Source organism: Castor canadensis, chromosome 16, assembly GCF_047511655.1.
Source record: "Castor canadensis chromosome 16, mCasCan1.hap1v2, whole genome shotgun sequence".
Taxonomy (NCBI): domain Eukaryota; kingdom Metazoa; phylum Chordata; class Mammalia; order Rodentia; family Castoridae; genus Castor; species Castor canadensis.
In genome coordinates this window covers 48,306,570-48,324,080 of record NC_133401.1, presented here as the reverse complement: position 1 = coordinate 48,324,080, position 17,511 = coordinate 48,306,570, and the positions used below count along the sequence as shown (strand labels likewise).

General features: G+C 38.2%; 1 protein-coding gene across 1 annotated transcript in view; it reads right to left on the bottom strand.

The window, feature by feature from the left end:
- Positions 1-12,094: 12,094 nt before the first annotated feature.
- Positions 12,095-17,511, bottom strand: part of Arl14epl (ARF like GTPase 14 effector protein like) — an 11,588-nt gene continuing 6,171 nt past the window's right edge. Inside the window, exon 3 of the mRNA XM_020171570.2 lies at positions 12,095-14,937. Coding sequence (XP_020027159.1) covers positions 14,715-14,937 — 223 coding nt within the window. The 3' untranslated portion in view covers positions 12,095-14,714. The remainder of the gene's footprint in view (positions 14,938-17,511) is intronic.

The following is a 17,511-nucleotide window of genomic DNA, read 5'->3' as shown; positions in this document are numbered from 1 at the left end:
CCTGTGGTACTAAAAAGGCAGTTGGGGAAGGAAAAGACAGTGGATGGATTAGAGTTACATTTCAACAGTAGAATCTTCAAGAGCTGGCAAAAGATTGGATTTAATTTTCCTTCCTAATTATGTGTTACTTCAATTATTATTTAAATTAGTTAGCATTCCTGGAGCAGCCCAAAAACATCCTAACTGAATAGAGAAGCCAGATTGCAAATTAAAAGGGAATAATCCCCACGTGGATAATTGAGTCAATTATACAGTATGTTGAACACATATAAATATATTTAGTTCCACAATGTTCCCCAGTTTATGCATATCTGAGAAAGATGTATGCAAATTTACATAATTATAGATCTCTAATCCAAACACAGATTACCTTACCTGGCACAAGTCTGAAGGGGTACCATTTCCCTCAGTCTTTAAATCACTTCCCTTTTGTCTTATTCATTGCCTCAAGTAGAGCTGCTAACCAGCTAAAACTGTTTGAGATTTCTAGTGAAGTTCACCTCCTCCTTGGTTGCCTCCACAAACATGGCTGGGATTTTGAACAAAAGAGCATCAAGGTGGTTCAAATCCTGAATCTGTGTAACCTTGGACAAACTACTTAACCATGTCAGCTTCCATTACTAATCTGCAATATGGGATGAGTGTGAGCTTCATTTCTTTGGATGGGTTCCTTCTCAAGGCCCTTTTATGCACTCACCCTCTCCCTACCAGGCATGACTTATATTTTGACACTCGTTGAAGTACAGCCATGTCCTCAGCCTTTTTTCTCCCAGAAATCTCCTCCAACCCTAGGTGACCTCTGGCCACACATGGAGCAACACCCAGCATCCCAGGCCCAGATACAAATGATTATCTTTGGGAGATGGGTACTACCTACTTATCCACCAGAATGGTTTTCAAGCCTCAGGAACCAAGTCTAGCTGGAATGACCTTTTAAGTAAGATATACCATCAAATTGGGGTGCTGCAGGTATTTTATTACACAGCACAGGTTGTCCTGGAAATGGGTTGGCTAACTCTCTGGTCAAGGAACATTTTAGAAGTCTGTAGTCCTACAACTCATCCTGAGTTCAACAAATGTGGCTATCAAAGGGTCACATGGGGCAGAAGATTAGAGTTCTCCTGTTCACCATGCCTTATCTGAGGGTGCCTATAAAATACAGTCTGCTTTGTCACATCCCTTGCTGAAGCCACTGGCCCAGTTTTTCTTGCTCTCCCCCCTCCACACCATCACTCAGTCACAGATTCTAGCCCTGCTTTTAGCTCTGTAGCCAACACTTGCCTCATAGATGTGAGAGAATCAATTGGGGTGTCACTGAAGAGCATCTCTGAGATGGTACACGTGGAATTGTTGAATGCACACTTTCTTCCCAAGTTCCCAGGGGAATGCAGCTTCGAAGTTACACATTTGCATTTGTGAGTTGGTTATGTGAATGTTCCTGTTCAACATGAGATACAAAGAGGAATAGAAAATGCTTAAGCATAAACTGTTCCCAGAGTATTTGTATAGCAGGCTGTGATGTGGAAAGGAAGAAAAAAATCCTCAGGGGGGATAAAAAGGAAAGAAAGAATAGTATCAAGGTCACAGGCCACATTCGCCCATAAAAACAACATGTATGTTCACTCACCCTTTACCAATTTGAGGGTAGAGTAGGGGAGGGAAAGGAAAACTTTATTAAAATGTAGCAAAAAATACACTTTGTGATCTATGAACAGATCCCTTTCTAATCTAGTCTCAAGCTTAAAGTTGAAAAACATCTCAAATTATCACTCCTCCACTTTCATTTGCACCTAGTTTCAACAGTTCTGCCTCCCAGAAGCCTGTGCCATTTAAAGGACTGATATTCACACGTAGGATGTGTGAAAGATGGAATGGTTTCTTCAGTAATTTTCACCCTCGAACCCACGTGAACACCATTTGAAAAAGATTAGCTGGTGCTTCCCATGTAGACATGTCAGAGTGAGGCAAGATTGCAGACTGCCTTTTATTCAACGACTAGTGGAGGAAATGAGAAAAAAAGTAAACACCACAGACACACATCAGGAAAAAGAAATTAATGGCAAATAAACAAGGGAAAAAAGCATAACAATAATTCTCGAAAAAGTGCAAGCCAAGAAAAGAAACAGAGCTTCTGCCAAAGCTAAGTTGGATCTTGAAGGTGATCCCCAACTCACTATAACTGTGCTAGGAAAAGAAGGTTCACAAAACCACGAGAATTCACCCAGTGTCCTCCAATGGGGAAAGGAGCAAAATTGGAGGTAAACAGTCAGCCAAGGAAAAGGCCTGAGAAATCCCTGGAAATATAAAATCCTGAAGGTTGATGCAGGACCTGGTGGAGGACAGAGGAGATTCCAAAGGTCTCCATGTCCATGCCTCTGATTGAGGGAAATAATAGGGAAGTCACACAGAAAAAAACAACATTATATCTAATTATCCCAAGTAATAAATAAAATAAAATAGGAAGAAAAGCTACTCTGAGTAAAAAGCCAATGGAAACAGTTCCACTGCAGCCACAGTCAAAACAGCCTTCCCCCAAACTCTCTGCCTCACTGTTAACCCTGGTGGAAACCCCACCTAATCCTTTCCCTGTACTAAGGGCAAAGGAACCAAATGAGGAAGTAAACAGCTAGGGCTGACTCAGGAGGGATCAGAGGCACTGGTGCTACACAATTAAAGAAAACTCATCTGAAGCCTGGAGGTGCACTCTCACAGACTGAATCTCCCCCCTTCCAAGTAGAGACAATCCTGATACAGGACTGTTAACAAAATCTGAGCTGGAAAGTAAAAACTAAACCCACTAACAAATGCTACCCTCTGTCTTAGATTCACCTTACATCACCATAACAAAAAGTAGATAGAATGCAATACTGAAATTACTCAAGCTGCCATTCTAGCTTGGAATGCCACGTAAATTACACATTATCAGGCAAAAGATCAAAGAAAATTATGGCACAGTATCAGAGAAAATAGAACCTGGACAGAGCCGCCTAGACTCAACACAAGTAAGAGGAGAAGGAACATAGTGACTGTAGACTCATTCAACAGGAGACATATGAAGCAAAGTTACCCTGCTTGCAAAAAAAAAAAAAAAAAAAACAGATGAAAAGCCCATGTGAGGGCTCAAGATAGAACCAAATAAGGAAATTAATTCAGTGGAGCTAGAACTAAAAGACAACTTGATAAAAACAACAAAAATAGATGTAAAGCACAAAACCAAAGAAGTAAAGAACTAAGAGCTCACCACTTCCTGTTACATAAATTAGAAACTGCAAAAAACAGACAAGACACAATTTCAAATTGGAATATTGACAGAGAGGGAGGGCTATTCATAGTGAATGCAAAAGAATTAGTTAAAGTAAATACTAAGAACAGAGAAAAGCTAACCTAAAGACCATTGTGTCACCAAAACAAAAAAAGAAAAGCAAAAAGCAACAGCAGCAAACAACTTCAAATATTGTAACAGACTCCAGCTGCATTTTTGATGTTGGACTGCTGACAGCTTTCATGCCCTTCCATTCCCTCTTCCCCTTTTGCTCCAGACTGGGCAGTGTTAAAGACCTCCAGATGCTTCCTTCTTGGGCACTGATGAGAAAATCAGAGAAGCCCCTGACTACTTAGGGGAACCGTTACCCTGTCCCAACCCCAACCACCCTAAAGCCCTAAGCCACTTGCCCTCTCCTGCTCTCTCCAGCAGGATGTGCATGGGAGCTTGCTCTGCTCTCTCCAGAAAGCCTCATGATGAAAGCAGTAAGCATTTTTAGCCCTTCCCACAGTATGTATGGCATTGATAAATGCTATCTTCAGTGGAATACACCACTTAAGATAAATTGACTATAACTTCTGAAAGGTTTTTAGAATTTTTTAAAAAAACTTTTACAAAGGTGGCTCTCTGGAGAGCTACAGTCTGAATATGGCTCGGGGACTATGGAAATATTTTGCGTGTTCATTTTGTTTAACCTACTCAGTAATGACATAGGCAATGTAACCTGAGAGATTTTTATTTTCAAAACCAAACAAACAACTTAATCTACCACGTGCTTCATGAATCAATCATATTGTCATCACTTCTAAAGGCATTTGAGTTTATGATTCCTATGCTTGAGAAATATTTTAGGAACTAATATCTCTCTAAAGAAACAACTCTCTAAAGTATAACAGTTCCTTTGTCCACTTTAATAAAAATATTTCTGTATATCTACATTACATATATTACATATATAGCACAGAATTGAGATCTAGAAATAAATGCATAGTGATTACTGGAACTAGGTTTGATTAATGTTCACAATATTATTTCTCTTTGATAAGATCTTCTGTGATTTTCTACCTTATACTATACCTCTCCGTATTACTTGAATCTCCAATAAGGAATTATTTTTATGAAAATAGAAAAGTCGCTATTCAAAATGATGAAAACAATGAGGATTAATTATGTGTTTTGGTTTTTTTATATTAGATACTAAAGTAAATTACATTAAAAAGTATTTTGAGGGGCCAGGACCTGAACATTAACACCATTCTTATGGTACCTTGTAAATAATAGTAATTCATTAAACACTTTCAAAATTTACTTAAGACTTTTTTGTGTTAAAGTCCAAAGTAAATTATTAATACTACAGTAGTTGAAAAGAATGCAAACATATTTCCATTCACTATAACTGCCCATTTTTTATTTACACAGGATTTTAGAAGGCTTTTTCTTTACTGTTTGCTTAGATTAGTAAATTGACAAGATGGGCTCAGTTACTTCCTTCAGGATCAGAGCCAACAATCACTACCAGAGATAAGTAGTGCCTTGAGCAAAGCAATTAGCCAGGCAGGTCCTTGTGTGCTTGGTTAGAGCCATCAGTCATAGGTAACTGCACATTTGCATGCCTACCCAATCTCCTCATTGACCCAACATGGCATACCCGTTCTCTGTTCTGTCTCTAGTCTTGAGTTCCCCTTTATGATACACTTCCCAGATAGTCCCCACCTCTCCAGAAGGGATTATGTAGCAGTACCCTGGCTCTTACAATGCCTTAGGACAGCCCTGACACATAAATGGACAGGAATCACAATGTCACACAATGATGGATTGTCTACCCACAGTGTCAACAGCAACTCTGGAGAAACCAAACCTTCTAGAATTCATGATCCAGTTGAATTCACATGTTCTACTATCCCAGCCAGTAAGCACTCTCTTCTGTGGACTCAGCCTGACATACCAAAATTGTAACAAGTGTACGTTTTAGCAAGGAACCACATAGGATAGTTCTTTATCATTAGCCACTTAGGTCCATCCGTATGCCTCTTCAGAGACCTCATGATGCCAAGTCTTGTGCATGATGCCAAGTCTTGTGCTGGTCCTTGACAGATAAACTAATTCAGGACATTTTTAAATGAACATATAATATCTCTGTGGGAAAATCAACTTTAAGTTAGAGATGGGGAGTGCCAATGCCAGATCACAATTAGTTGAAAAATAAATAAATAACAGTTGGTAAAGAAACACAGACTATGAATATAGAGATTTACTGCTAGAAGTGTTGCTGTGAAGATAAGGGGAGGAATAGCAATAGAAAGAGGGTCAAAGAAAGAACTTTTCTACAGTTATTTTGTTTTAGTTTTTTTTTAAGGAGACACTTGAACATGGGTAGTATGAGTGTTGGGCTTGCCTAAGTATCTTCTCTTCACCTTATTTATTTTTAATTTTTATTTTTTGCCAACTTCCCCTGATATGCTTTGGAAAAATTCTCTTCTCCCACTCTGTGCTTTCTTGGTTGGTCTACTAATATGGTGAATGTCTAACCTACCCAAGGACCATTCAGTGGTTCTACAGGGACTTTAAACTCAAGTGATTAACATCAATACAAAAAAAAATGGCTGGAGTCAATACACTCCAGCAATGCCAAGGAGTCTGGCTCCTGGTTAAATTCCTGACCATAGACACTGCAAAAACCTTTACCTGGCTCCTTCATGGGGAAAATCTGCCCTCCCTGCACCTGACTTGGTGCATAGCAGCATCCGAGGGAGTTTACAGTAAAGGATTTAGGGCTCCTGGCCAGTTGTGCTCCTGCAGTCTTATCTCTAGTGACTGCATCCCTAAGTCTCTCTGTCTGAAGCCTTGGACAAAGGTTTGCTTTAGACAGTTCAACTGAGGTCCTGTATAGGGGAGGAGAGAAAACCCTAGAGGACACTTTTCCCCATGCTGCCTCAATACCCAGTACTTCTCTATTCCTAGCCTCTTCCTAGCACCACAGGGTCCATAAAATCTCTGAGGCCTTTTGTTTGGGGATCCTTAACAGTCAACCCCATGCCATGCCTATCCATGTGATTCTCCTCTGGTGTGCATTTCCATAGAAAAGACAGAAAAGGAACAGCGGCTCTTCCTCTAGTTCCAGTCCCTTTCCTGTATCATTTCACTAAGTGACTATAGGCTTACCTTCTTCACTGCTGACTTCTGCTTTAATTGGCTCATGTGACACCCACAACTAAGCTCTCTTTGGCTTAACTGAGTTCATGACAATTGGTCCTTAAGGAGACTTCTATACTGTGTTACTACCCAGCTCATTGAACAGCCCTGGTGTCTGTTCTTTCTGTGACTGGACCCTTCTGTATTTTCCAGGGAGGAGGGGGACTTCTTTCTTTTGGCTTAAATTAGCCAAAGCTATTTGTAGATGAAACTTGGCTGACATAGCAATGAGCATATGCTGATCATGGAAAGCCAATGAAAAATAAGAGTGCAAAGATACAGAAAAGAGAGAGAGTGGATGATGATTGAAAGAGTGCAGTTCCTAAAGGATCAAGAGAAATGGTATCCAGGTGTTGCTCTAATTCTATTGTTCTCTGAAAAGAGAGAAATTTGTTTTACTGACGCTAGAGGGATGCAGGGCAGATGAAGGATGGATAGGGATTCTTACCAGAATTGGGAGCCAGAGAGAAAACCAGGATGTCCAAGTTACATGTTGGATAATCTCCATCATCTCTTACCAGGGACAACCTTGCTGAGAGGATGGAGAGATGGTGAGTTAAAGAGGCTAAAGGGTCAAACAGCTGCTGAGGATCATGGATTGGCCAAGGAGCTGACCAGACTGAGAGGCATTGCTGTGGTAATATGACATGACGTCGGTCTACACAGCTGGGTACCTTCACTACAGACAGCTTGAGAAAGAGATATATGACTTCTGAAATAGTTTCTAAACTTTATTTTTTCTGCTGTATACAGCCTTTGTTTTAAGTTATAATTTTTGAAGTTAAGAAGGTTACCAAAATAAAAATGCATTTACCACCTTGAAAAGTCTGTCAAAAATTTGAAATATCACATTTAAAAAAATGAAATAAGCTTTGAGAAAATATTTTATTCCAAACAAGAAGAAACTAAAGTCTCATTGTAATCACTTCCAAATAACCTTTTAAAAAATCAATTTGAAAAATAGTATTGGCAAAAATGTCATTTTTTCTTCTTTTCTTATATAAAGTTGGAGAATGGTAGGGCGGAACAGGACCTGTGGAGGGGGGTGGAATTGGTACCAGTGAATGGGGAGGAGGTGGGAAAGGGTGTGGAAGGGTGAATATGGTGCAAATACTGTGCACACATGTATGTAAACGGAAAAGTGATACCTGCTGAAACTATTCTAGGAACGGGGGTAAGAGGGATAAATGAGAATGGTGGAGGGTAAATTCAACTATGATGTATTTGATACATTGTAAGAACTTCTGTAAATGCTACCCAGCACAACAATTAAAAGAAAAAAAAAACAGGAAAAAAGAAAAAAAAATAGTGTTGGGTTTTGCCCAGTATAAAACCTAGTATATAAATGGCCAGCAGGGGGAGTCAAAAACCATGCACGTATTTTAGGAAAATGGATTATTAAAAATAACAAAATGACCCACATCCTTCAGGAATCTGTGAAAATATCACACAAAATCATAAGTCAATGCTACTCTACTTCCACGTACTTTATGGGAAAATGTAGCCCTAGAGTGGGATTCTCAAAGAAAAAGCACTCTTCCGGCCCTTCCTTCCTTCCTAACTTCCTCGCATTTTTTCTCTTTCTTCTCTCTGGGACTTGTTTGCAGTAACTCCCCCAACGCAGGGTGATTTCTGTGACATTTCAATTGAAATATTCTTTGAATTATATAAAACCTTTTTCAGTTCCCAATGCCAGAGCACACTGGATACAGGTGTGTTTGAGAGCAAGAGGCCTTAGCACCCCTCTTCCACCAGGCATCTCAACAATGACAAAGAACAACTTTTTGTGGAAATTTGTTGAAGCTGTATTTGCTGCAACTACACATAAGTCTCTCCACTTTCTGAACGATGCATACATTAGGGTGTTATGTTTGTAAGCAAGAGAAGCCGGTTCTGACTGCCTTGTGGGGAAGGGATTTACTGATGGGTGATGGTTTGCACTAATTATCTTTATAATTGACATTTTGGGATAACATTGATAATTTAAATGATAAAATATATAATTACTACAAAAATATAACTGTCCAAAATTTACATAAGAAGAAATAGAAGAAAACAATATATTTTATAAAATGAATATAGTATTAAAAACCTTCATATTAGAAAGGGAGGGAGAGAAAGAGAGAGAGAAATGAAGGAAAGAAGAAAGGGAAGGGAAGGGAGAAAGAAAGAAGGAACCCTTCCAGACCCAAATGGCTTTACTGGCAATCTCCAACAAATATTTAAGGATGAAAATTTTCATCTGTAACAAACCTTCCAGAGAAGCAAAAAAGAGAAACTAGACTCAATTCCTTTTATAAGACTAATATTGCTTTGATACTTCTACTGCCAGAAAGATGGAGAAGATATACTTTTCCTACCCTTGTCTTAAGTCTAGATAAACACTGCAGACATTATAAGTAAGAAAAATATAAGATGATTCTGAAATGTGGAAAGAACAAGCTCACTAGGGACCTTGAACATGAGGAGGGCACAGCAATAAGTGCTCTGGGTTTTCTTTTTATTTCATACATCCCTATGTATTTGAAGACTAAGTATTAGAGAGGCTAGCAATCCAGAAACTTCACAGGCACAGGTGAAAGAAGTAAAAAAACCTGGTCTCTGCAGCCAAAGGACCAAGAAAGGGGTAGTTTCTAGACAATAAAAAGAGAGCTTCTAGATCATAAACCTTCCACAAAGACCACAGAAAAAACTGTCCTCACTCGCACCAATCACAGCAAGTGGGGACCTTGACTTCCACCCTGGCCAGGCTGTAAGAAGGTACCCCAACAAAAGGACAAATCCACACCAAGACACATCATAACTCAACTTCTAAAAGCTAACACCAAAGGAAAAAAAAATGAACACAGCTGGAGAGAAACAACATCTTACCTATGGGGAAAAACACCACATTACCTATTGGGAAAACAATTTAAATGACAGCAGATTTCTCCTCAGAAACAGAAGAGGCTACAAGGAAGTGGCAAAACATGTCTTAAGGGATGAGAGAAAAGAATTGATAACTCAGAATTTTACATCCAGTAAGATATCCTTTAGAAATGAAGATGAAATAAGATATTCCCAGATGGAGAAAAACTAAAGAGAAATTTTCTCTAACAAGCCTAACCTAAAAGAATAGCAAATCATACTTAATGGTGAAAGATTACTTTCTCTCTAAGATCAAGAACAAAGAAGGCTTGTCCCTATTTGCAGAAGACAAATTTCAGCTACAGAGAAAATTCAAGTAATCTATAAAAAGCCTTCTAGAACTAATAAATTCAGGAAATTTATAGGATATAAGACCAATATACAAAAATCAATTTTATTTCTATATGTTTCCAGGAAACACTGATATTAAAAATACTGTACCATTTACATATGCTCAGAAAAAGTGAAATATGTAGTTATAAATCTAACAAAACAAATACAGGAATTTAATGTCCAAAAGTACAAAATCATGATGGGAGGTATGAAAGCAGATTCAAATAATGAACAGACATGTTGAATTGTTCATGGATTGGAAGAGTCAATGTAAGAGAGAGGTCAGTTCTTCCCAAACTAAAATACAGATTTAATACAGTTGCTATTAAATTCTAACATGATTCGTTCACACATCAAGGCAAGATTATTCTAAAATATATATGGAAAGGCAAATGAACTACAATAGCTAAAATAATAAATTTTAATACATTGCATATTGGCCATAAGGAAGACTTATGTAGTGTTGGCAGAAGAAAAAATAAATACATCAGTGTAACAGCTGGAAAGAGAATGGTTGACTGATGTCTGACACAAGTATAAAAGCAACTCAATGGAGAGTAGATAGTATTTTCAACAAACACTGCTGAAACAATTTGGATATTTGTAGACAAAAAATAAAACTCAACCTAAATCTCACATCTCTCATCTTATGTAAAAATGAAAACAAAGCACATTAAACTTTTAGAAGAAATACAGGAGAAAATTTTGGGGGCAAAGAAACTGGACTGGATAAGATATGATACCAAAACATAATCCATGAAAGACAAACATTTATCAGTCGAACTTCATCAAAATTAAAACTTTTCCTGTGTGAAAGACCTTATTAGGAAGATGGGAAAACTACACATTGAAAGAAAAATATTTTCAAACCATATATCTGACAAAAATACTCAAAGTTAAATATATAAAGAACTCTCAGAATGCAATACTAAAAAAAATCAAATTTTCTTCTTTTTCTTCTCCTCCTCCTCTTCCCCTTCCTCCCCTTCTTCCTCCTCCTCCTCCTTTTTTCTGTCTGTCTCTCTCCCTCCCTCCCTCCTTCTCTCTCCTTCCCTCCTTCCCTCCCAACCATCGGAGGAATTCTTCCCTTACTCAGTGAATCCTTAGCAGAATTTGTTCTATCTGACCTAAGCTTTGACTGATTTAAAAACAAAAGCAGAGACAATCATACAATAGTGAGGGAGAAATAATTTGCCACAAATACAAACTGTAAGCACAAAGTGTTTTTTTCAAATTGAGTATGAGGCATAAGTAGGGAAAAGTATGTTGTTTTTTAGACATTGCTAGTAATGGTAAGAGAGTCATCTCCCTTCTATGGAGTAGAGAAAAAAAATACTATGGGAAAGTAAAATTTTAGGAAATCTGAGATGAACAAGAAAATTCTATACCAAGGTTAAAATATAAATTTGAAAAAAGAAAAAAGTATGAAATAGATCAGAAGTATAGACCCTTGTCCTAAATAACTTCAAAAATCTGCTGTTATAGTCATCACAGACCAGGAAGGGAAAAGAGAATGTGGGCATGAAAGAGAGACAGGAGGATTTTTAAAAATATGTTATACGAGAACTTGAGCTACTCTAAAGCACTCAATTCCTAGCACTTAATAAGGGTTGAAACTACTGGACAACCAACTCTTCACATCAAGTGGCACCTATGGGCAGGGCCATCGCCGTCCACCTCGAGGGGGCCTCATTGTCATTGTAGTCTATGCAAAAGGTTCCTGGAGATTTAAGTAGCAAATAGCCTGAAAGGCCAAACACTGAACACTTGCTCATGAAATGTTTCAGAGTTTCCAATGCATTAGAGAACCACAATATTTGATATCCGCAAAATATCCAAGTAGGTATTACTCACTTTCCAGAAAAGCAAATGCATCTATAAAGGAAAAGTGAAATGATTTCTCTGTGATCCCAACATCTACAGACACAATGGACCCAGGTAATTGTATTGGGAGTGGCAGTTGGGTTGAGAGGCACACAGGATTGGATCAGACACTGTAGGGATATTCTGTAACTCTTATAAATTAGATTCCCACAAAGTTGTCATGCAAATTGACATAATCAGGCATTCCAGACAAAAATCTGCATAAATGGGCTCAGGGTGACTTGTCTAAATCCTTCAGTATGCACCAGTTTATATTTAAATGACCTTCTGTAAAATCACTTTCCTTGCAATTTCTATACATATTCATGCAGACACACCATCAGCATTGAAAGATAGCCTAGCAGGAAAGAGAAAAAATCCTATTACAGGACAAGACAATTGCCTCAGTTAATGCAATCAGATAGCACAGCTGCAATCCTTGTTAATCTGAATTTAGTACAAATAACTAAAGAGCTTTATTCACTATATGATAAAAATTAGATACTTGCAAAGTAAGTTTCTGACAATTCACATAAATTTATTTTGCAATAAATCATTTAGTGCAGGAGGCTTTTTAAAAATGCATTGAATTGGCATTAGATCAAGATGAAATAAACCTGATTTCTAAAAACACACTTCATCAAATGTTTCACAAGGCTTCTGTAAGCAGTATGAGCTATCTGTTCAGGAGCTAGACAATGTTTTACCTTATTTTTTGCTTTACTTGGAAAACTTGCCAACATAATTTGCCAACATACTTTTAAACCAGATTACTGTATTACTTAAGACTGAATGACAAGAGAAGACAGAAGAGGAGACTTAAGTGCTAATTTGCCTAAGACTGATTATTTCAAACTTACCTAATCATGAGAATTAGTAGGTTTCAAATGTGGGTGCCCAAGACTCAATCTGGAAGTTCTGACTTCTGAGGGCAGGAGGGGGCTCAGATAAGTGTATTATTAAAAGTATCTGGATGCATTTTAGGGTCAGGCCAATTTGGGAGATATGAGGTCTCATGGCAAGAACTCTGACCTAATCTGAGTGTTAAAAACATCTGGGTAGCCAGGGGTGTTGTTGTGAACCTGTCATCCCAACTACACGTAAACATAAATAAAAGGACAGCAGTCCAGGTCCACCTGGGTATAAACACAAGACCCTATCCCCAAAATAACAAAAGCAAAAAGAACTGGGAGGCATGGCTCAAGTGGTAAAGTGACTGCCTAGCAAACACAAGACCTTGAGTTCAAACCTCAGTACCACCAAAAAACAATACAAAACAAAAACCCACCAGGGTTCTTTGCTGGTCTCAGGGCTGCACATTGCTGGTGAGTATTTCAAAGAATAGGACTTTGGTAAATTCATTTCATTTTCCTCGCAGGGCTGTGATGGTTAAAGGAGATGAACTGGAAGTACTAGCACACTGTTTAGCTCAAAGTAGATCCTCCACCAAGTGAGCTAAAGACAGGAGACGTGAATCGGGGGAGACTACCTGCCTAGCATGCACCAGGCTCTTGGTTCCATCCCTAGCACCACAGGGAAAACAAAGTGAGTTGAATCCAGATAGCCCAGTTGAATCTGAAATACTATGGACAGATCTGTGTTCTTTTGCTGCATGGACAGGAGCTCTGTGGTCACTAAATGATTTTCAGGATTTTTGCTACTTTCAGCCTAAAACGTACCATCAAGTAGCAAGTCCAGAATTGCCTGAAGCTGTCACTGTCACATGTAGATGATGCAGAAAAAAGTGCTATTGTTTCCAATTATGGGGGGGAGGGGAGGAATAAACCCTGACAACTCTATAACATTTCAAATTTATTTTAAAACAAAAATGATCTCATTTTTAAAATTTTATTAAATCACAGTATTTAAACATCTCCTTATATTATGTATCTATTGTAACTTAGAGAAGTGTTGTGTCCATGCCAGTGATATCAATATTACCTTGGAACTTGCTACATTTGCCAACTCCATGGTTAACAAAGTTCTCTGGTAATTCGAACACATACTAAAGTATGAGAAGCACTAAAGTATAAGAGCTTGTTGGGCACAGTGGCTCACACCTATAATCCCAGCTACTTGGGAGATCAGGAGCATAGAGGAACCAGGTGAAAAGTTAGGAAGATCCCATCTCAATCAATAAGCTGAGTATGGTAGTGTGCACCTGTCCTCTCTGTTACTCCAGAGGCGTAAATAGGAAGATTGCAGTCCAGGTCAGGCCAGGCAAAAATAGGAGACCCTATCTGAATAATAACTAAAGAAAAAAAGGGCTGGTGGAATGGCTCAAGTGGTAGAGCACCTGTCTAGCAAGTGTGAGGCCCTGAGTTCAAACTCCATACTGCTAAAAAAAAAAAAAAAAGTGAACAAGATCGTCAAAAACAAATGCACTCTCAGAAGGCTAAATTCAACTTTCTATAGACCCCCCCTACAATGGATGAAAACTAAAAAGACATATCATAATTTCAGTCAACTGCTTAACAATACAGTCAATTAGCAACCATACAACAAGCCACTTTTATATAGTAACTGAAGATTTCTCCCTTTGAAAAAAATGCTGAAATACTGATCCTGGAATGAAAAATGTAGACCACTCACCGGCTTTTAGAAAGTTCATGTACTCGTTTCTCAATTTTTTAAAATGCTTAGTGATAAAAATATTACCAAGAATTAACAATTTAATTTTAATAAAACACGAACAATTTAAAATGAGGCTAAAGATATCCACTGCAAAAACACGGGTTTTTTTTCTTTTAATCCAAATGGTCATTGTGATTTAGAAAGAGTCATGTATAAAACTGTAAGGAAAACTACATATTGTAAGTTTATGATTCTGTGTTCTACAGAAGAAAAGCTCCCAAGGTCAATTCTAAAAATCTTAAAACTGAGTGTTCCCAGAGTCCAGCAGAGAAGGGAGAGACTTTTAACTTAAAGGCAGAGTTGGGATGGGAGTGCTGGTGAGAAATTCTCATGTATCCATTGTCACATCCTTTGGTCACAAGTTAGGGAATAGGAGAATACACTGATTCTCTACCATGTTCTGTGGCTTGGGAGAACATGGGGTTCATTTCCCAACATTTTATCCAAACCCTAAAACTCATCCAAGGGAAAGTGGTTGACTGAGAGGTATAAGAAGAATACACCAGTCCATGCCCAACAGCTTCTAGTCTGGAACATTGAAGGGCAGTGTGCTGATGACCTCCCCAGACTCTGTGACAATGGCATCATACACCCAGCGGCGGTTGCAGCGGCACTCAGGTCCACACTTGTTGGAGTTACATTTGGGACAGGGATAGAAGCAGCCCAGGCAGTTTTTTTCTAGGCAGTCGCACAGGTCGACGTCATTACAGATTAACCTGCCACTTTTGTCGTACTTCTTCATAACTCTACAAAGGAAAGAATGACATGAATATGACAGTGCTATTGTCATCAACATTGAGAATAAATTATTGTTCAACAACTTCATCCTTTTACTCCAAAGGAGTACCCATAAACACTTCAGAGTGCTAAATGCCGGTGATATCATGGGAAATCTAGTCACTATGTATGTGGTCATCCATGTCCAGTGCAGCCAGGCTTGTCATGAAGAATGTCTTCCCTTGTCCAGCATCACTGGAGAATGTAATAATCCATCTAAGAAAATGCCCAGGAATAACTGACCAAAGCATTCTCCTGTTTTTCTTTAAAATATGACCATTCTTGGTAGATTGTTTTCAAATAAAAATTTGCTTTTTTTTTTTGAAGTATATGCTTACTGACTCAAGATGAGAATCATCAGGTTTTTTTTATCATGATTATTGAAGAAAAACAAAGGCTTTTGCCAAGTGACTAGGTAACATTTCCTCTGTTCATTTCTGTTTTTCACCCAGTGCAGAGAGAGAACACAGGTGACCAAGATGGTAGAATCCTGCATCATAAGCCCTGAGTGAAAGCAAGACGCTCTGTGCCAGAGGAGATCACCAGAGTTTAGACCCCACTGGATTCCCACACTTTCACTGTCCACCTCTACAGCTTGTCCAGGAGGCAAAAGACTTTCACAAGAATTGTTCCACTCTCTCGAAGCCAAATCATTTTGAAATACATCCTTCAAAACTAAGCTGTTTGAAAGACAAAAACCATACAATCACCTCAATAGATGCAAAAAAAGCCTTAGATAAAATTCAACATCCTTTCATGATAAAGCTCTTATGATACTAGAAATAGATGGAATGCAGCTCAACATAATAAAGGATATATATGACAAGCCTATAGCCAATATCATACTAAAAGGGGAAAAACTGAAAACTTTTCCTCTAAAGCCAGGAATGAGATAAGGGTGTCCACTCTCCCCACTCTTATTCAACACTCTTATTCTGGGTGGAAGTCCTACCCAGAGCAATAAGATGGGAAGAAGAAATAAAAGGGATACAAATTGGAGAGGAAGTAGTCAAATTATCTATTTGCAGACAACAAGATCTTATACCTAAAAGATCAGAAAAACTCCACCAAAAAACTCCTAGACACCATAAACAGCTTCAGCAAAGTTACAGGATACAAAATCAATCTACAAAAATCAGTAGCCTTTCTATACACCAACAATGAGCAGATTAAGAAAGAATATAGGAAAATAATTCCACTTAGCCTCAAGAAATAAAATACCTAGGAATAAACTTAACAAAAGATGTGAAAGATCTCTCCAGGGAAAACTATAAACTATTGAACAAAGAAATCAATGAAGTCCACAGAAGATGGAAAGATGTTCCATACTCATGGATTAGCAGAATTAACATAGTAAAAATGGCTACACTACCAAAAGCAATCTACATGTTCAATGCAATTCCCATGAAAATCCCAATGACATTCATCACAGAGATTGAAAAATCAACCCTAAAGTTCATTTGAAACACAAAAGACTGCGAATAGCCAAGGCAATATTGAGCAAAAAGCAATGCTGGAGGTATCACAATGCCCGACTTCAAACTATATTACAGAGCCATAGCAATAAAAACAACATGTTACTGGCACAAAAACAGACATGAAGACCAGTGGGACAATAGAACCAGATATGAATCCATGTAGTTATGCCTACCTGATTTTTGACAAAGGTGCTAAAAACATACAATGGAGAAAAGACAGCTTCTTCAACAAATGTTGCTGGGTAAACTGGATATCCGCATGCAGAAAACTGAAACTAGATCCATGTTTGTCGTCCTGTGTAAGTATCAACTCAAAGTGAATTAAGGACTTTAAGATCAGACCTAAAACTTTGAAGCTAGTGCAGGAAAATGCAAGGAATACACTGGAATTAATAGGTATGGGCAAGGACTTCCTCAATAGAACTCAAATGGCTCAGCAACTAAGAGAAAGGATTAACAAATTGAACTACATGAAATTAAAAAGCTTCTGCACAACAAAAGAAATGGTCTCTAAATTGAAGAGGCTGCCCACAGAGTGGGAGAAAATCTTTGCCTGCTTTACGTCAGACAAGGGATTGATAACCAGAATATACACGGACCTCAAAAAACTAAACTTCCAAAAAATCAATGACCCAATGAAGAAATGGGAACATGAACTGAACAGAACTTTCTCAAAGGAAGAACTTCAAATGGCTAAAAAAAAAACACATGAAGAAATGCTCAACATCCCTGGCCATAAAGGAAATGCAAATCGAAATCATGTTAAGATTCTTTAAGATTCCACCTCACTCCTGTTAGAATGGCTACCATCAAGAACACAAACAACAAATGTTGGTGAGAATGTGGGGAAAAAGGAGCCCTCATACACTGTTAGTGGGAATGTAAATTACCAGTCACTATAGAAAATAGTAAAGAGGCTCCTTAAAAAACTAAAAACAGAACTACCATATGATCCAGCAATTCCACTCTTAGGAGTATACCTGAGGGAATGTAAGTCAGGTTGCACAAAAGGTACCTCACACACACACATGTTTATTATAGCATTATACACAATAGCCAAGTTAT